The following is a 20,198-nucleotide window of genomic DNA, read 5'->3' on the forward strand; positions in this document are numbered from 1 at the left end:
CGAATTCAAATTCCTAGAGTTGTGATTCAAGGCTGTACTTCAACCGGTTCCTCCCCAGATCCTCTGCTGGGGGATGGTGCCCTGAATCCACCCGGCTCGGTCCTCCCCCTCCCTTCTCTGCCTCCTGATGACATCCCATTTCTTCCAGAGGACCTGGGTTGATTCCCGCCATCCCACCTGCAGCTTTCCCTGCCAGTTTTTCCAGCCCTAATGTCCTTGATGACTTGGGGCCCTCTCCTGACACTGGCTTGTGTTGTACACTGGTGACTTTGCCTCGGAGGGGGGGGACCCCGTTTCCTGGCGAACCTCCACAGTAGGGGGCACAGGATCAGGCACTCAAAAATCGCTCAATGAAGGGGTGGATGAGCCCATGAACGTGCTGGTGGCTCGGTCCCTTGGCTCGTTCCCAGCTCCCACCCGGTCTTCCTACCAGGGTCAAGCGAATTGGAACCCGGACGCAGCCGAGCGGCAATGGGGTGGGCGCCGTTCCCGAATCCGGAGCGTTTCCACGTCGCGGGCTCTCCACGACCCAACCCTAATCAGAGGACCATGGTGCGGGTCCCGCGCTCTGCTCCCCCTCCCGGAGGCGCCGTTCGGTGGAAGCCGGGCTGCTTTCGAGAATCGCAGGCACCGGCGCCCACCGCGGGAGGTTACGCTTCGCCCCTCGCCCTCCCCCTCGTGGCCATTGGGCTGCCCCGCGGCGCGCCCGCTGGACGGGGCGGGGCCCTCCCCTTTCCCCTCCGCTCCCCTCCCCTCCCCTATTTCCCGGGGTGGGAACGCCGGGAGGCGGGAGGCGAGGGGGCTGCTAGGGGCGTCCGGTTACATCCCCGCCTTCCTCTGCTCTGGCCGCGGGACCGGGTTTTGCGGGACCGCAGTTCGGGAACATGTTGGCTTCGAGCAGCCGGATCCGGGCTGCGTGGACGCGGGCGCTGCTGCTGCCGCTGCTGCTGGCGGGGCCTGGGGGCTGCCTGAGCCGCCAAGAGCTCTTCCCTTTCGGCCCCGGACAGGGGGACCTGGAGCTGGAGGACGGGGACGACCTCGTCTCCCCTGCCCTGGAGCTGAGTGGGGCGCTCCGCTTCTACGACAGATCCGACATCGACTCAGTCTACGTGAGTGAGCCCCGGGAGGGCGGGCGAGGGGCTGCAGGGCGCGGCTGGCCGGGGGCGCCCGTGGAGCCGGACGGACGTGGGCGTCGCAGGCGGGGACCGGGACCCACTGGCCACCAGGGCACCGGGCACGGCGCAGGGTCTCCCGCCTCTGCAGGGTCCACGAAGGTCTCCCCGACCCGGTCCCTGTCATCCGAAGAGCCGGTCGCGGGGGTCTGGGTGGCTCCGCGCGCCCCCGGCCGTGACCCCGGCACCTCGGTACCCCGCGGAGCTTCCTCCCCGGCGGCTGTGGGCTGCATCGCCGCAGGGAGGTCAGTCCACGACCCTCGGTTGTCCAGTGCCTTCGGGGCTAGGACCCGGCCGGTCCCGGGTAGAGCCAGGTTCTCGCGCGGAGCCTCTGCAGGGCAACAGCCGGAGCTGGGTCGCAGCCTGCGCGCGGGCCCCGGGACTCTTGTGGCTGCGGGAGAGTTTCGCCGGCAGCCTCCTGTGTTTGTGTGCGGACTCCGGATGTGTCTTGGCAGTGATGCTGCTTTCCAGTTGGGCTCGTTTCAGAGTCCAGAGTCCAGAGCGGGAAACACAGGGCTCCCAGTGATCCAATTTCCTGTGGCCAGGCATTGTCACCACGGAGGCCCCAAACGAGGAGCGGGGCCAGATGACCTGCAGCTCCCTGGAGCCTCCCCGGGACTGGCCGGGCCTGGGGGCGCTGTCAACTTGTTGAAGTCCTTTCGTGCCGCTGCCTTCCTCCGCTGCGCACCATGTGGATTTCATATAAGGCTTGTGTGCATTCCAGAAGTGCGGGGGGTTGGTGGGGGGGAAGGGGGTTGGAACTGCAAACGCGGCGGCTGCAGCCTGTCCTGCCCGTGAAATGGCTGTGCTCCCGGTCTGGCCTGGGCACACTGCGCCTTAGACAACACTCACGTGGAACTTGTAGGCTTTACCTAAAACGAATGAGCCCTTCAAGTCTGGATCCACAAAGAGCCCTCACCCTTGTTGGTTGACTGCCCTGGCCTCTTTGGACACGGATGAAGCCTGTAGATCCCTTTTCAGTATAACGCTTTTATTTCAGTTTTTAGAGAGACGAGGTCTTGCTCTGTTGCCCAGGCTGGGTGCAGTGGCGCCATCTTGGGTCACTGCAGCCTCCAACTCCTTGGCTCAAGCTGTCCTCTGGTCTCAGTCTCCTGAGTAGCTGGGACCACAGGTGAGTACCACCACGCTGGGCAGTATAAAGTTTTAAATGCATAAAATAAAATCCACAAGATGACCAAGGAAGGCACTTACGTTGAAATACAGATCAAAATATTAAAAAACACACATCTTATGTTCTTATGTACTATATATGCTTATATGCATTTTTTTTTTTTTTGAGACAGAATCTTTCTCTATCCCCCAGGCTGTAGTAGTTCAGTGGCACAGTCTCAGCTCACTGCACCCTCCATCTCCTGGGTTCAAGTGATTCTCCTGCCTCAGCCTCCTGAGTAGCTGGGATTACAGGTGCCTACCACCACGCTTGGCTAATTTTTGTATTTTAAGTAGAGACATGGTTTCACCATGTGGGCCAGGCTAGTCTTGAACTCCTGACCTCAGATGATCTGCCTGCCTCAGCCTCCCAAAGTGCTGGGATTACAGGTGTGAGCCACCATTCCTGGCCCAATATATGCTTACCTTTTTTGTTTTTGTTTTTGTTTTTGAGACGAAGTCTCACTCTGTTGCCCAGGCTGGAGTGCAGTGTGAGATCTCAGCTCACTGTAACCTCCACCTCCCAGGTTCAAGTGATTCTCTTGCCTCAGCCTCTTGAGTAGCTGGACTACAGGTACGCACCACTATGCCTGGCTAATTGTTGTATTTTCAATATAGATGGGGTTTCACCATGTTGGCCAGGCTGGTCTTGAACTCCTGACCTCGTGATCCACCCACCTCGGCCTCCCCAAGTGCTGGGATAACGGCGTGAGCCACCACACCTGGCCTATATGCTTACTTTTAACAACATTAAATAACAAGGTATAGCAGTGGATCCAAGGGCAGTTCAGGTAACGACTGAACTTTGAAGATCAATAGCAATATTCCAAGACACATGCAGCAACTATGATACGATACGAAAAGATCTGTGACTTCTATTAGTGACTGCTTTGTTGCCTGCATTCATAATTAAAGGAAATGCTAAATACCAGTTTTTGGTTTTTTGTTTTTGTTTTTTTTTTGAGACAGAGTCTCGCTCTGTTGCCCGGACTGGAGTGCAGTGGCTCAATCTTGGCTCACTGCAACTCGCACCTCCTGGTTTCAAGAGATTGTCCTGCCTCAGCCTCCTGAGTAGCTGGGATTACGGCACTCACCACCATGCCTGGCTAATTTTTGTATTGTTTAGTAGAGATGGGATTTCACCATGTTGGCCAGGCTAAGTCTTTAACTCCTGACCTCAGGTGATCTGCCCACCTTGGCCTCCTAAAGTACTGGGATTATAGGCATGAGCCACCGTGCCCGGCCAGTTTATGGTTTTTCTCATGTAGAGACCCACTGAATAAGAACCTCTTTTTTTGTTTTCTTTTGAGACACAGTCTTACTCTGTCGCCCAGGATGAAGTACAGTGGCTTGATCGTGGCTCGCTGCGAACTTTGCCTCCCGGGTTCAAGCGATTCTTGTGCCTCAGTCTCCCGAGTAGCTGGGATTACAGACGCTAGCCACCACACCCGGCTAATTTTTGTATTTTTAGTAGGGATGGGGTTTCATCATCTGTAGCCAGGTTGGTCTTGAACTCCTGACCCCAGGTGATCCACCCGCCTTGGCCTCCCAAAGTGCTAGGATTACAGGCCCGCCTAAGAACCCTTTTGTTAAATTGAGACCTGCTCTCTTCCTTTACTTGTGACATCAGACTAACCGCACTAAATTCTAAAGGTCTAGAAAATCTGTTTTTTTTTTTGAGACGGAGTCTCGCCCTGTTGCCCAGGCTGGAGTGCAGTGGCGCGATCTCAGCTCACTGCAAGCTCCGCCTCCCAGCTTCATGCCATTCTCCTGCCTCAGCCTCCCGAGTAGCTGGGACTACAGGCACCTGCCACCAGGCCCGGCTAATTTTTTTGTATTTTTAGTAGAGACGGGGTTTCACCGTGTTAGCCAGGATGGTCTCGATCGCCTGACCTCATGATCCGCCCACCTCGGCCTCCCAAAGTGCTGGGATTACAGGCGTGAGCCACCGCGCCTGGCCTAGAAAATCTATTCTTACAAAACAATTCCTGTCAAAGACTTTCCTGTCTAGTTGGGTTTGATCTGCGCTTCCATGAGAAGGGATCCCAGAGGTCTCTTTGCATCTTCTATCTGTCCTGTAGGTTGGGTTCCCAGGAAGCTGACTTTGACTACGCTGGAGATTGGGAGGCAGATTATTTCATTAGGGTGCTCCTTGGGTCCACACCTGTGGAAGGGCGGGAAATGAGGAAGGATTGAGCAGAGGAGAAGCCCAACTGCAGGGCAGTCCCAGCGAAGGTCTCCGCCAGCCCCTGGGGGAGCTCTGGAGCTGGGATGGCCTTGCAGAGTTGTCTCAAGCCTTGAGGGGACTGGGCCCCTGTGCCCTTGCATGGATCAGTGAGTCAGTGAATCACTAGATAAGAGCTGTCCTGGATGGAGATACACCCGGGGGTAAGGCAGGTTTCTCCCTGGAAGTAACCCTCAAAGCTGACAGTGGAGGGCTACATTTCCAGGAGCTGAAGGGGGATCTGGTGACACACTGCAGTGTCCACCCCTATCTACAGCTGTGCAGATACTCTTTGCATATTGATGGAAGAAGGTGAATTGATAGGAAGTGTAGGCACGAAGGGATGGTCTTCACCATTCTAGGCATTAGGAAAGTGTAAGAGACACCCACTAAGAAAGAAAACAGTTATTGGTTGGGTATACCTCTGTATGTTAGAGAGATTTGCTAGTTTTATATGATTTAATCCTCAAAACATTCCTCCCTTTCTTCAGATGAAGAAACAACAATAATATCAATAATTAGTGATATACCCAAGGGCATGTGACCAGTCAAATGCCAAAGCTTGAATGCTAACCCAAGTCTGTGTCTGACTCATAGTACTTTCAAGCATTAAGCCTAAAACATGTAGCAATGGATGTGAGGGATTGCTGTGAGCAAGAGTAGTAAGAGAAGACTTCACAGAGGAGGTGACATTTAAGATTTCGAAGACAGGTCCAATTGCAGTAGGTGGACAGGAAATGGAGAGGCCATTCCAGATGTACTGCAGGAGTAAATGCATGAGGATGGGAAGAAGTTTGGGAAAATGATGAGTATCATCTGATGAAAGCAGGTAGTTCTATTGGAATAGGAGGTTTCTGTCTGGACAGGCATGTGGGGGTCAAAAGATAGAATGCATCAGTTAGCTTTTGCTGTGTAACAAACAATCTTGGCTGGGCACAGTGGCTCACGCCTATAATCCCAGACTTTGGGAGGCCAAGGTGGGAGGACTGCTTGAGCCCAGGAGTTCCAGACCAGCCTGGGTGACATAGTGAGACCCTGTCTCTATGAAAAAAAATTAAAAAGAAACCAACCTCAAAAACCTGTGGCATGTAATAATAAGCATTTATTGCTCACATGTCTGCAATCCAGCTGGCAGTGGGCTGATCTAGGGTGACCTTGATGGGGTATTTGAGATGATTTTGTTCTGCTCCACAGGTCTTTCATCCTCCAAGCCCATTTTGGCTAATATGGTAGCCACTAGCCCTATGTAGATATCTAAATTTGTTTTTATTACAATTAAATACTATGAAAATTTCAGTCTTTCAGTCACACTAGCTGCATTCCAAGTGCTCAATACCCTCATCTCTAAAGTCCAATTTATCTTGGATCTCTAATATTTTATTTTATTTTATTTTATTTTATTTTAATTTGAGATGGAGTCTCACTCTGTTGCACAGGCTGGAGTGCTGTGGCGCAATCTCTGCTCACAGCAACCTCCGCCTCTCAGGTTCAAGCGATTCTCCTGCCTCCGCCTCCTGAGTAACTGGGACTACAGGCGTCTGCCACCATACCCTAATTTTTGTGTTTTTAGTAGGGATGGGGTTTTGCCAAGTTGGCCAGGCTGGTCTCGAACTTCTGACCCCAGGTGATCTGCCTGCCTTGGCCTCCCAAAGTGCTGGGATTACAGGCATGAGCCACCGAGCCTGGCCTCTAATATTTTTTTGATTGACTGAGTACATTAATTTTTTCAGGACATTGGGTATTATTTTTTGTAAATTGCAGTGCAGTGTTAACATCTGTCATATATTCATTCCACAGATGTTCAACTTCTTGCCTAACAGTGCTAGGCTTTGGGGATAGAGATTGAAAACACCATCAGTGTTGCCACTGCCCTCATAGAGTGTAAGGTCTAGTGATGAAGACAGACATTAAATCAATGATTACGCCTACATTGTGATGAGTTCAGGGCGGGGATATATTGGGGTGAAAGCTGAACTGATTGGAGAGATAGGTGAGCCTCCCCCAGGAGAGCTGAGATCAGGGGGTGAGTGGAGTTTCACTATGAGGAAAGGGGAGGAGGCAGGAGGATGGTTCCAAGGAGGAGGAGGAGGAAGCATGACCACATGTGAGACCCTGTCCCTTGAAAGGAACAGGAGCTTGGTGTGTCCTAGGAATGGAAAAGTGGATGGGAGCGCAAGGCAGTGGCGTCAGATGAACTTGGAGAGCTCAACAGGGGTGGATCCCGTAGCACCTGGTAACTCAGACCTTGCCACTCCCAGCCTAAAGCCCTCTAAGGGTTTCCTTTGTGCTTAATGAAATCCAAACTCCTCACGCTGCATGGTCCGCAAAGCCTCAAGTGGCCCAGCCTCGCTGGTCGCTCCGCCCACATGGCTTCCCATGTCCGCCTCATGTGCCAGGCTGCAGCCACCCTGGCCTTCTTTCTCTTCCTTGACCATGGCCAGCTCATCCCATCCGGGTCAGGGCACCTCTCCTCTCCTTTCTGCCGGGGACACCCGCCCCCAGCTCCCTGGGGCTGCGCCCTCCTGTGGTCAGGCCTCTGCTCACGTGCAGCCTCTTCAGGGCGCCCTTCCCCATCCACCCCCTCGCTGTCTCCTTCCCCTCATAGCATGTCTAATCACCTAACATTAGTTTGTTTGCTTTTTGTGTTTTTGAGATAGAGCCTCACTATGTTACCCAGGCTGGTCTCAAACTTCTGGGCCCAAGTGATCCTCCCACCTCAGCCTGGCTGATTCTTTAACATTTCATTTGTTTGTTGCCGGTCTCCCCCGTTAGAGTCTGAGCCCCATGAGTGCATGCCCACCATGTTCACCACCATCTGCTGGGTACTAAGGATCGTGCCCGTGGAATATAGTGAGTGCTCTGTTATGATCTGTTGAATGAATGAATGAATGAAAGCCTGTTAGGATTTTAAAAATTTTATTCTATGAAGCAATGAGGAGCCATTAGACATTTCTTTCTTTTTTTTTTTTTTTTCTGAGATGGCGTTTCGCTCTTATTGCCCAGGCTGGAGTGCAATGGCGCGATCTCAGCTCACCACAACCTCCGCCTCCCAGGTTCAAGAAGAGATTCTCCTGCCTCAGCCTCCTGAGTAGCTGTGATTACAAGCATGTGTCACCACGCCCGACTAATTTTGTATTTTTAGTAGAGACAGGGCATGTTGGTCAGGCTGGTCTTGAACTCCTGACCTCAAGTGATCCGCCCACCTCGGCCTTCCAGTGTTGGAATTACAGGCATGAGCCACCGTGCCCGGCCATTAGAGATTTCTAAGTAGATGGCTGACACGATTTAACTTTAAAAGATTATCATTTTCTTCAACATTTTCTTCAACAAATAAATGGCATGGTGGGGAAGAAGGAGGAGACCTGGTGTGGGTTAAAGGAGACTTCAGAGACTTGTTGACCAAATGCAAGTGAGGACTTTGTTTCAGTCTGATTAAGACAAATCGGCCGTAAAAAGGTATCTTTGAGACAAACTGCATTTCCAGAAGAGGTATGCATGCAAATGTGTAGATTTCGTTTCTCTTGGGTACATACCTAGGACTGGAATTCCTGGGTCACATGGTAACTCTGTGTTTAATATTTTAAGGAACCGTCGAAGTGTTTTCCAAAGTGACAGCACCATCTGACATTCCCACCAAAAATATATGAGGGTTCTGATTTCTCGACATCCTCACCAACATTTCTTATTTCTGACTTTTTGATTTATAGCCATCCCAGTGGGTGTGAAGTGCTGTGTTGTGAATCTGATTTGCATTTCTCTGATGGCTAATGATGTCGAGAATCTTTTCATGCACTCATTGGCCATTTGTGTATCTTCTTTGGAGAAATGCCTGTTCAAATCTTTGGTCATTTAAAAAAGTTTTTTTTTTTTTTAATGGTTGAGTAGGGCATCTTTCAACAAAAATACTTCATAAATGAGACCAGCCTGGTCAACAGGGTGGAACCCCATCTCTACTAAAAATACAAAAATCAGCTAGGTATGGTGCCACGCACCTGTAACCTCAGCTACTCAGGAGGCTGAAGCAGGAGAATCTCTTGAACCTGGGAGGCAGAAGTTGCAGTGAGCTGAGATCATGCCACTGCACTCCAGCCTGGGTGACAGAGTGAGACTGAGACTCTGTCTCAAAAAAAAAAAAAAAAAAAAAAAAGAAAAGAAAAGAAAAGAAAAAAGAGAGAGAGAGAAGAATCCTTCATAAATGAAGCTGTATTTTTCACATTGGGTAACAGCAGGCAAGTGATGTCTGATTATTGCTTGGCTTGCCATGCTAAGATTAATACCTGGTGTTAAGGAGATTACAGTGAGATCATGCCTGTCAAGTTATATTTTTCCCTACATGAGCAGCAACTGAGTTATGGGGTGACACTCACTTTGGCCTTATCATCTATTTCCTTGCCCACCAACCTTTCACCTAATAGTTTTAGCATCCATTGATGATCTTTGCCTGAAACAGTAATTAAATTAAAGGTTGCAGGATGCTGTTTTATTTTGTTTTGCTGGTTGCTTGTTTCTGTCATTCTTTCTGCATTTATTAGCTGGCATATTCTGTAAAGAGGTTTTCCTCATCAACCGTGACTTTTGGGCAACACTGATATACTGTTCCTTCTGGAAAGACAGATAAATACTTAACTCTTTTCCTGTAATTTTTTATGTTTAAGTTAAGGAATTTGTGTAATACAGTACTAGGCTCCAATTGCCACAGGTAAACTTCTGATATCTATATTCAGGTTGTTAAGGAGAAACATGTGTCTCCCCAGAGATTGGGGGTCTCACACCCCAAGGCCCTTGGTGTGGCATCCTCAAGGGCTACTTCTTTGATAGACACACGAGTAGTTAAAATTTAAAGAACCCAACAATTTTTTTTTTCCCAGTCAAATTTAGCCTGGGGGGTTGTATATCAACTTTAAGGATACTAATACTAATGAGTTCTGATAACCCACTACCATCGGACAAGCCCCAATCATTTTTAAATGTTGGAAAGTAATCTCAGGTAGAAATTTTCAGCAGAAGAGAGGGGTAACTGATCCAAAGTCACTTGGACATTCACTGGATTAAGCTGAAAATGTTGACTCATCTCTATTACTCTTATGTCAGAGGCATGTGAACAAGAGCAACTCCATCTTGAACAGGGGCTGGGTAAAATGAGGCTGAGACCTATTGGACTGCATTCCCTGATGGTTAAGGCATTCTAAGTCAAAGGATGAGGTAGGAGGTCATCACAAGATACAGGTCATGAAGACCTTCCTGATAAGACAGGTTGCAGTAAAGAAGTCCGCCAAAATCTATCAAAACCAAGATAGCGATGAGAGTGACCTCTGGTCGTCCTCACTGCTACACTCCCACCATCGTCATGACAGTTTACAAATGCCGTGGCAATATCAGGAAGCTACCCTATATGGTCTAAAAAGGGAGGTATGAATAATCCACCCCTTGTTGAGCATATCATCAAGAAATAGCCATAAAAACGGGCTACTAGCAGCCCGTGGGGCCGCTCTGTCTATGGCGTAACAATTCCTTTTTTTTTTTTGAGACTGAGTCTCACTCTGTCGCCCAGGCTGGAGTGCAGGGGGACGATCTCAGCTCTCTGCAACCTCCACCTCCCAGGTTCACACCATTTTCCTACCTCAGCCTCCTGAGTAGCTGGGACTACAGGCACCCGCCACCTCGCCCAGCTAATTTTTGTATTTTTAGTAGAGACGGGGTTTCACCATGTTGGCCAGGATGGTCTCGATCTCTTGGGCCTTGTGATCTGCTCGCCTCGGCCTCCCAGAGTGCTGGGATTACTGGCGTGAGCCATAGCACCCAGCTGCTGTTCTTTATTCCTTTACTTTCTTAATAAACTTGCTTTCACTTTATGGACTTGCCCTGAATTCTTTCTTGTGTAAGATCCAAGAACCCTTTCTGAGGGTCTGGATCGGGACCCCTTTCTGGTAACCCTTAGATTGTTCCTCAGCTTTATTTACTAATCCTTTTGCTTCTATTTCTGTTTCATGCCAGAGTCATTTCTTCTGTGGAGTTAATGGGAATCACTTGCAATTTGTACTTGGAATTTTGTTCTGGCACTTATAGTGTTTGATCTTAGGCAAGTTACATAAACTGAAACTCACTTTTTCTCAAAGAGTGAAAATGATATTAATCTTTACTAGGTTTAATGAGATAACTACAGTAAAAATGCTTTGTAAACTGTAAAGTGCCTTGCAAATGGATTAGGCTCCAGGTCCACTTGTGGGCTCTAGGCTGAAATTAATCAGTCTCCACTTTGATTGTGTCCCGGATTTGCCTATTTTCTGGACTTCCTTTTTGTGTTTTACGTTTTTTTGGATTCATTTTGTTTTCCAGCTTTTCGTAGCTGCCCAGTCACTAACTTTGAAGCCATCCCAAAAAACATTGCAACTTGCATGACTTTTGCCCCCAGTGTGTCTAAACTAGGCAGCCAAGTGTAACAGAAAGAACATGGGTTATGGACTCCAGCAGATGTGGGTTCCGATCTTGGTTCCATCACTTGCTGGCTGTGTGACATTAAAGCTAAATTAAAATCTCTTGTCATTTCCTTGTCTGTTTCAAGTATGTGAAAACAGGGATGATTGTACTAAATGCCTGTTGTATGATATTTAAAAGATAAAAAGAGCCTTAGTAAAGGACCTCAACATTAGGTGACAGCCAATGTTTGCTGGTTTCCACTCTTTATGTTAAATTATTTTAAGTTCCCGTTGCCTCCCACCCATGGAGTTTGCTTTTGCAAGTTTCACTGTCTTCTCAGTACAGCGATTTGCATTTGTAAAAGGACGGTGTTTTTTTCTTATTTGTTTCTACCTCAAGTATTCTCTAAACACACGTTTTGGAGAAGGCTCCCCCCAAACTATTGCAGGCCGCTTTCTGCCCTGGGGACTGTTACTAGGCTCATTTAAGCCCCCCCAAAATGGCTGTTGTTTCACTTTTTCAGGGTGTATTTGGACATAAGAAATCTAACATAAATTATAAATTTTTTGAGCATCTGCATATAGACTTTCTCCAGTGATTCTTACTGTCTGAAAGTTCACGTGAAAGAAGAAATGAGACAGGAAATGCTTTCTAAGATGGCAAACGCCCTCCCATTATAAGTTAGGTGCTCTGTCCATCCCCTTCTTGTCAGTTGGGTTGAAACAATTGTACATAAGTGGTTCCAGCTGTTACCCATGTGGTGCTTGGCATTTTCACCCTGGGTTTTTTGTGATCTAATTGACATGCTCTGCCCTAGGGCAGCTGGATGAAAAGTCGTATTGTTTTCTGTGTTTTTTGGGGTGAGTGGGAAGACATGGTTCTGTAAAGAGGCATTAGTTTTACTAGCCGCATAGTGAGCTGAAGTTTAACTTTGCTAAAGGAACTTTTTCCCAGTGTGAACTGATATTGTAAGCAGTATTTTAGGGAAATATTTACATTGCTCAACATGTTGGAAATAGCTGTTTTTCAGTAAAGAAGTTTTTACTCCTTAATGCAAATTCACAAAGAGCCTCACCTCGGCAATATTTGGTTACCTTAAGTTACCTTAAGATGATAGTATTACATTATTATTATCAGCAGCACTCTCAGTGACTCAGACGGGCTTTCTCAGAAATGCATTCACCCCATGAGGGTTTTGCAATATGATCAATATAGCAAGGAATGTGCTGCTGCCATTGCGAGTCAGGGGTCTAAGATGCCAAGTGCAAACTTAGAGAGAGAGGCAGACAGAAAGAAACATGTGATAAACCCTGGTTGGGAGGTCAGAAAGCCTTCACAAGGGAAAATGAGACTTTGCCAAGCACATGAGCTGAGGATTATCAAGAAGGCTTTTCCCTTCCCTTCCCTTCCCTCCCCTCCCCTCCCCTCCCCTCCCCTCCCCTTTCTTTCCTTCTTTCCTTTCTTTCTTTCCTTCTGTCTTACTCTGTTGCCCAGGCTGGAGTGCAGTGGCGAGATTTCAGCTCATTGCACCTTCAGCCTCCCGAGTAGCTGGGATTACTGGTGTGCATGATCACGCATGGCTAATTTTTGTATTTTTAGTAGAGACAGGGTTTCACCATGTTGGTCAGGCTGGGCTCAAACTCCCGACCTCAGGTGATCCGCCCACCTCAGCCTCCCAAAGTGCTGGGATTACAAGCGTGAGCCACCACACTCAGCTGAGGAGGTTTTCAAGAAGGAGGGAATCGTAGATCCAAAAGCATGTAGTGTTAACTAGGAGAGACACCATGGAGAGTTTGGAGAATCAAAAGCAATCTAAAATTTTTTTTCTGGCACATTTCTCCTCTAGCCTTTTACTCACCAACATTCATAAAAACTAAATCGTGGTCTCATAATCCATGTACTTTTTTGAGACAGAGTCTTTCTCTGTCACCCAGGCTGGAGTGCAGTGGTGCAATCTCAGCTCACTGCAACCTCTGCCTCCCGGGTTCAAGCGATTCTCCTGCCTCAGCCTCCAGAGTAGCTGAGATTACAGGTGCCCACCACCACGCCTGGCTAATTTTTGTATTTTTAGTAGAGATGAGATTTCACTATATTGGTCAGGCTGGTCTCAAACTCCTGACCTCAGGTGATCCACCTGCCTTGGCCTCCCAAAGTGCTGGGATTATAAGCATGAGCCACTGTGCCCGGCCTGGTGTACTTTTTAAACTAGTACAAATGTAGTGAACAGAAAGTAATACTGGTGACTGCTGTGTAATACTTAGGTTTCATAATTTCTTTTTTCTAGACTCAGGGCACTGTATGGGGTCCCTCAGGCTCTGTAACTTTTGATTAGTTTTAATGACAAAATCTGCTTTCACCAGCACCATCTTCTGCTCATTAATGTGGTCTAATGTGCCCAGTGCAACTAACACTCCTGTGTCCCTGGGAGGGGAGTGGCAGTGGTAGGAAAGTCTGGGGAAGGAAGAAATTCAAAGATCATGAGGGATGGAGGTAGAGAGTGGAATGATGGTTACCAGATGCTGGGAAGGGTAGGGTAGGGGATGAAAAGAGGTTGGTTAATGGGTACAAACATCCAGTTCAATAGAAGGAGTAAGTTCTAGTGTTTGATAGCATAGTAGAGTGACTACAGTTAACAAATATTGTATATTTCAAAATGGCTAGAAAGGAAGCTTTGAAATGTTCCCAATGCAAAGAAATGATAAATGTTTGGGGTGGTTAATTTCCTAATTATCCTGATTTGATCATTACACATTGTATGCATGTATCACAATATATACTCCACATGCACCCCATAAATATGTACAAATATGATGCATCAGTACAAATAAAATAATAAAGTGGATCTTCACCGACACAAAAAGGACAGTGAAGGGGTCCCGCTTCTTCATTTTAGCTTTGTTGCTTGTGCTTTTGGTGTCATGTCCAAAATGTTATTGTCAAGATCAATATCAAGGGGCTTTTTCCTTAATGTTTTCTTCCAGGAGTTTTATAGTTTCAGGTCTTACATTTAATTCTCCAATCCACTGTGGGTTAATTTCTGTGAGTGCTATAAAATAGGGGTCCATTTTCATTCTTTTGCAGGAGGATATCCAATTTTCCCAGCACTGTTTATTGGAGAGACTGCCTTTTCTCATTGTGTGTTCCTGGTGACCTTGTCAAATGCTAGTTGACTGTAAATATGTGGGTTCACCTCTGGGCTCTTAGTTCTGTCCTGTTGATCTATCACGGCTATCTGTGATAGCTTTGCTAGCCAACTTGATTGTGGTATTCATTTCACAACATATACCTGTATCAAATCACGTTGTACACCCTAAACTTATACACGTTTGTTTGTCAGTTATACTTCAATAAACCTGGAAAAACAAAACCAAACAAAAACAAGGACAATGAGCCACAGGCCCCACTGACAGAGAATGTTAGTCTTGGCTTATCTATTAGAACCATTTGCCCTTCTTTGCTGAATTTCAGATCAATCAGGTTTGTTATATGTTTTTTTTTTTTATTTTTTACTCTATTTTTGTTTTTTGAGATGGAGTCTCAGTCTGTTACCCAGGCTGGAGTGCAGTGGCGTGATCTTGACTCATTGCAACCTCCACCCCCTGGATTCAAGTGATTCTCATGCCTCAGCCTTCCCAGTAGCTAGAATTACAGGTGTGGTTAGCCACCGCACCAGGCCTGTTATGTGGTTTTTAAAAATAAACTTTTATTATGAAAAATTTCAAATATACTAAAAAATATAATGAACTCCCCTGTATTCATTACCAGCTCCAACAAATAGCAATTTGAGACTAATCTTCTTTCATTGATGTCCTCACTTATTCCTAATGTTCCCTCCCCATCCCAAACTGAATTATTTTTAAGCAAATTCCAAATATTTTATCTTTTTGTAAATGTTTCAGAATGTACCTCAAAAGAAAAGACTCTTTAGGCCGAGCCCAGTGGCTCATACCTATAATCCCAGCACTTTGGGAGGCCAAGGTGGGTGGATCGCTTGAGCTCGTGAGTTCCAGACTAGCCTGGCCAACATGGTGAAACACTGTCTCCACTAAAAATAGACAAATTAGCCAGGTGTGGTGACACACACCTGTAATCCCAGCTACTTGGGAGGCTGAGGCAGAAGAATCGCTTGAACCTAGGAGGTGGAGGTTGCAGTGAGCCGAGACTGCACCACTGCACTCCAGCCTGGGTGACAGAGTGAGATTGTCTCAAAAAAAGAAGATTCTTTAAAAAAACAAAATAGTAAAATCATGATCATACTTTAAGAAATGATAATAATTCCTTAATATTGTCTAATGGTGCAAATATTGTCTAATATTGTGCAAATGGTTTCATGAAATGTTTTATTTTGCTTTTCAGTTGATTGGTTTAAATCAGGGCCCAGACAAAGCCTACATATTGCATTTGGTAGATGTGTCTCTTAGGACTTTTGTTTTGAGATGAGGTTTTGCTCTTGTAGCCCAGACTGGAGTGCAATGACATGGTCTTGGCTCACTGCAACCTCCGCCTCCCAGGTTCAAGTGATTCTCCTGCCTCAGCTTCCTAAGTAGCTGGGATTACAGGCACCTGCTACCATGCCCAGCTAATTTTTGTATTTTTAGTAGAGACGGGGTTTCACCATGTTGGCCAGGCTGCTCTCCAACTCCTGACCACAGGTGATCTGCCCGCCTTCACCTCCCAAAATACTGGGATTATAGGAGCAAGTCACCTTGCCTAGCTATCTCTTAGAACTTTTAAAATCTACAGGTCCTCCCCCAATCCCCAGCTCTTTTTTTTTTCTTTAAAATTTATTTTTCAAGAAACTAGGTATTTCTCCATTTTAGTGCTTTATATTCTGGATTTTGCTGATTGCATCCCATTGTGTCCATTAGCATGTTCTTCTGTCTCCTATATTTCCTGTAAACTGGCGTTTAGATCTGGAGACATGACTGAATTCAAGTTGTGCACTTTTTATTTTAGTAATTGGCATTTTACTCCAGTGGCAAGAACGGCAGTAATGCATAGTTCTCTGACCCTTCATATCATCTACAACTGAGCTCACCCTCAGGCCTTATTTCTAAAATAACCTGGGTACACAGGTCTTATCCTGCTTTGAACCTACCTGTCCCCTATGTTGGAGGAAGTCAAGAAGTGGGGAGACTCGTATATATCAGACCATGTGTAAGCTCTGGAACTACCGTGGTGACCAAGACAAATAGAGTGCCTGACCCTGAAGAAATGACCACATAGTGGGGAGAACAGCCGGAACCTACCAATAGGCAGGAAGAAGACATATCAGGGGCTGGGGGTGTGAGGGAAGGGAGAAAGGAGTGAGTGGAAGGAGCTTCCACTGGAGGGGATGCCAGGAAGCTCTGAGAAGGCACTATTTCAGCTGAGGAATAAGGATAAGAAGGGCCAGTCATGTGACTAAGGAGGTGGTGGGGTTGGGCGGGGGCGTGCTGGTGGTAGCTGAGATGGAGAAAGTGCCATATACAGTAACTTCTCACTTACCATTGTGGATAGGTTCTTGGATACTGTGGCTTTAAGCTAAAAATGCATAACTAAACCGATTTGACTGTAGGGTAATTGACAGAAACAACATTTAAGTTCCTATGGCTTATTTCTGGTCAGGAACACATCACCAAAATTCCCATAAAGCCCAAAACACTTCTAGTATTAAACATTGAAATAAATAAATGTGAGCTATACATACATTTAAGATGAATAAAAACAACCAAGATATTATTTACCCAATTTTTGATGAATCAGTGAATAATGGAGGTCATGGTGGTAGTGGGATCAGACAAGGAAGAAATGTTTGCAAAGCAACATTGTCAGCACTTCTGATCCATGAAGTTCAAAAACAAACAATCACAAATCCGACAGCTTGCTGAGTGCTTTTGTACAGCATAATTTATTGGTGTGCATTTGGATGATTATTCGTACTTGATGCATTTTCATTCTGTGATAATTTGTATTCATTCATTCATTTTCCAGCTGCTTATTCCAGTTCAGAGTGGAGGGTGGCCGGAGCCCATCCCAGCAGCTCAGTGTGCCAGGCAGGAGCCACCCTGGACAGGATGCTGTCCTATCGCAAGAGGGCTCCCACACACCCACACTCATTCACCATCGGACAGTTTAGACGCGCCAGTTCACCCAGCTTTGGCATAGCTTTGGGATGGGGAAGGAAGCCAGAGTACCCAGAGAAAACCTACGCAGACATGGGGAGAACACGGACACACAGATGGTGGCTCCAGCCGAGAATAGATTTTTTTTTTTTTTTTTCTCATCAATGTTTTAACAAAACAAGGTTGAATGCAATGAAGTTATTTGAGGACCTGCTGTAGTTGGAGATAGGACATGCAGCGTGAGTGGTGAGAAAGCGGAAGGAACCAGGACCCACTTCCAGGTTCCCTGGCTTCACCAACTGAGCGAATGTTGGTGATGGCCTGGGCATCAGTGGCTGCACGGGCCTGAGGACTCCCCAGCCCAGTCCTCTTGGGGATTGTGCTCGAGTCTGTGCCTCCTTCCGCCTGAGTGCCTGTGTCCCTTCCCTTTTTGCTCCCTGCCCTTCTGCTGTTGAGTTGCCCAATGTTACTTTCAAAAGATGGAGAAAAGGAACAAGGCTGATAGGAGCATCACGCATTTGACAGACTTTGCAAAATGAGACTTGCACCCAAGTAGACGGGAATATTGTTCATCAACTTTGCTATTAACTGTTACTTCCAGGAAAAAGAAGTTTACAGGGTAGAAGGTTAAAGCTAAGAATTCAGTGAAACTTCTGGACATTCTGCATGTTATATTTATCTTTGAAGTCATCTTTCTTCATTATCACAGACGATTGAGCTGAATGTTCAGTAAAACCAGCTGAAAAATAATTTTCCAATGCAAATACTAATGAGGGTTACACGACCATTGTCCAAAGCATTTGCAGTGCTGCAAGACATTTGTCTAAAAACCTGACTCTTAAAACACTCCTTGTGAAAACAGAAATATTCCCATGCCTAGAAGACACTGAGAGTGTTTTCAAAATTATTGGACTGATTTAAATTTCTTTCTTTTTTTTTTTTTTTTTTTTTGAGACGGAGCTTCGCTCTGTCACCCAGGCTGGAGTGCAGTGGCGTGATCTCGGCTTACTGCAAGCTCCACCTCCCGGGTTCACACCATTTTCCTGCCTCAGCCTCCCGAGTAGCCGGGACTACAAGCGCCCGCCACCTCGCCCGGCTAATTTTTTATATTTTTAGTAGAGATGGGGTTTCACCGTGTTAGCCAGGACAGTCTCCATCTCCTGACCTCGCGATCTGCCCACCTCGGCCTCCCAAAGTGCTTGGATTACAGGCATGAGCCACTACGCCCGGCCTGGACTGATTTAAATTTCACTGGAAAACAGCTTTGTAAAACTAAATTGTCTGGATGTGGCCTCCCTGTGATCACTTCCCACCAGCAGCTGCTCACTGCCAACTTCTGGCGGCTCAAGAGAGTGAGCCGTTTCCCACGCTCCCACACGGCAGCTCCCTGGGATGCTTGTGCTAGGAGATGTTTGGGTCCCTGGAAGGGAGACAGAGGGACCAGCTGGGAGAAGCCCCTTGTCTGACTCCCTTCTCCGCAGCCTGCCAGTATCTTCTAGAAAAGCTTTGCTGGTGCCTGGTGATGATGGAAAATATGTCACCCAAAGAGTTAATAACCCATAACATGTGGTTAAAAGAGAAGGTTTTGTTAAGTCTGCATTTCACTCTCAGAGCTCTGGTTCCAATCCTCACCTGGGAGCCAATCGGTTCTGTACATTGAACCTTTTTATTAATAACAAGTTTTTGGCATATTGAGAGTTTGCTCTTTAGTTCCTCTCTCTTTTTCTGCCCCTGCCCTCTCCTCTAGTAATGAGGTGTGAAGAGACTGAGGGATAAGACTCTGGGAGGAGGAGGAGGAAAGGGAGGGGGAGAGGGAGGGGGAGGGAAACAAGTGGCCTGGAAAATCCACTGGCCTTCTAACAACTGAGGGTTGCTATTCTGGACTCGTGTTTTTCCAATCTGTAGCTCTTAAAGTGTAAAATAAAGTACAGTTTGCAAAATCTCTCCCTTTTGATTAGGGAATCTTTTTCTTTCTCTTTTCCCTCCCTCCCTCCCTCCTTCCCTCCCTTCCTTCCTTCCTTCCTTCCTTCCTTCCTTCCTTCCTTCCTTCCTTCCTTCCTTCCTTCCTTCTTTCCTTCCTTCCTTCTTTCCTTCCTTCCTTTCCCTCCTTCCCTCCTTCCTTCCTTCCTTCTTTTTTTCCTTCTTTCTTTCCTTTTTTTTTTTTTTTGAGACAGTCTTGCTCTGTTGCCCAGGCTGGAATGCATCAGTGCGATCTCGGCTCACTGCAGCCTCCGCCTCCTGGGCTCAAGCGATTCTCCTGCCTCAGTCTCCCAAGTAACTGGGACTGCAGGCGCTTGCCACCATGCCTGGCCAATTTTTTTTTTGTATTTTTAATAGAGACAGGGTTTTGCCATGTTGGCCAGGCTGGTCTCGAACTCCTGCCCTCAGTTGATCCACCCATCTCCACTTCCCAAAGTGTTGGGATTACAGGCGTGAGCCACAGCGCCCAGCTAGGGGGTTTTTTCTTTCAGTTCACAGATTATCTAAGGAAAATTATCACTGGCTTGGTCTTCCATGTCATCAGTGGATTGTGTACTAACAAGAAAGTGAGGGGTGTTAGACCTCGTTGGTGAGCCTGAGTGCCCCCACACCAAGGGGCGGTTTGCCATAATATCTCAGGGGCCCTTTTCCCATTTTCCCAAGGAGAATGGGTTTTAGCTGAGTATGAACACTGATATCTTTTTTTTTTTTTTTTTTGAAACGGAATTTCTCTCGTTGCCCAGGCTGGAGTGCAATGGCGCTATCTCGGCTCACTGCAACCCCCACCTCCCAGGCTCAAGTGATTCTCCTACCTCAGTCTCCCGAGTACCTGGGATTACAGGCATGTGCCACCATGCCTAGCTAATTTTGTATTTTTATTAGAGATGGGGTTTCACCATGTTGGTCAGGCTGGTCTCAAACTCCTGACCTCAGGTAATCCACCCGCCTCGGCCTCCCAAAGTGCTGAGATTACAGGTATGAGCCACCACACCCGGCCACTGATATCTTTTAATAGGCAGTTATAACTGATTTCAAGGAGGCAGTTCATGAAGTAATTAAAAGGGCCAGTTTTGGAAAAGGACCAATTTTGCAGTCAGACTCCGTGGGTTCAAATCCCAGTGTTGCCACTTG

The 20,198-nt window shown here is 47.0% G+C and overlaps 1 protein-coding gene across 1 annotated transcript in view; it reads left to right on the forward strand.

Annotated features, from left to right (window-relative positions):
• The first annotated feature begins 526 nt into the window (after positions 1 to 526).
• Positions 527 to 20,198, forward strand: part of NID1 (nidogen 1) — a 95,112-nt gene continuing 75,440 nt past the window's right edge. Inside the window, exon 1 of the mRNA XM_015126951.3 lies at positions 527 to 1,109. Coding sequence (XP_014982437.3) covers positions 885 to 1,109 — 225 coding nt within the window. The 5' untranslated portion in view covers positions 527 to 884. The remainder of the gene's footprint in view (positions 1,110 to 20,198) is intronic.

The sequence above is a fragment of the Macaca mulatta genome, chromosome 1 (assembly GCF_049350105.2).
Source record: "Macaca mulatta isolate MMU2019108-1 chromosome 1, T2T-MMU8v2.0, whole genome shotgun sequence".
Taxonomy (NCBI): Eukaryota; Metazoa; Chordata; class Mammalia; order Primates; family Cercopithecidae; genus Macaca; species Macaca mulatta.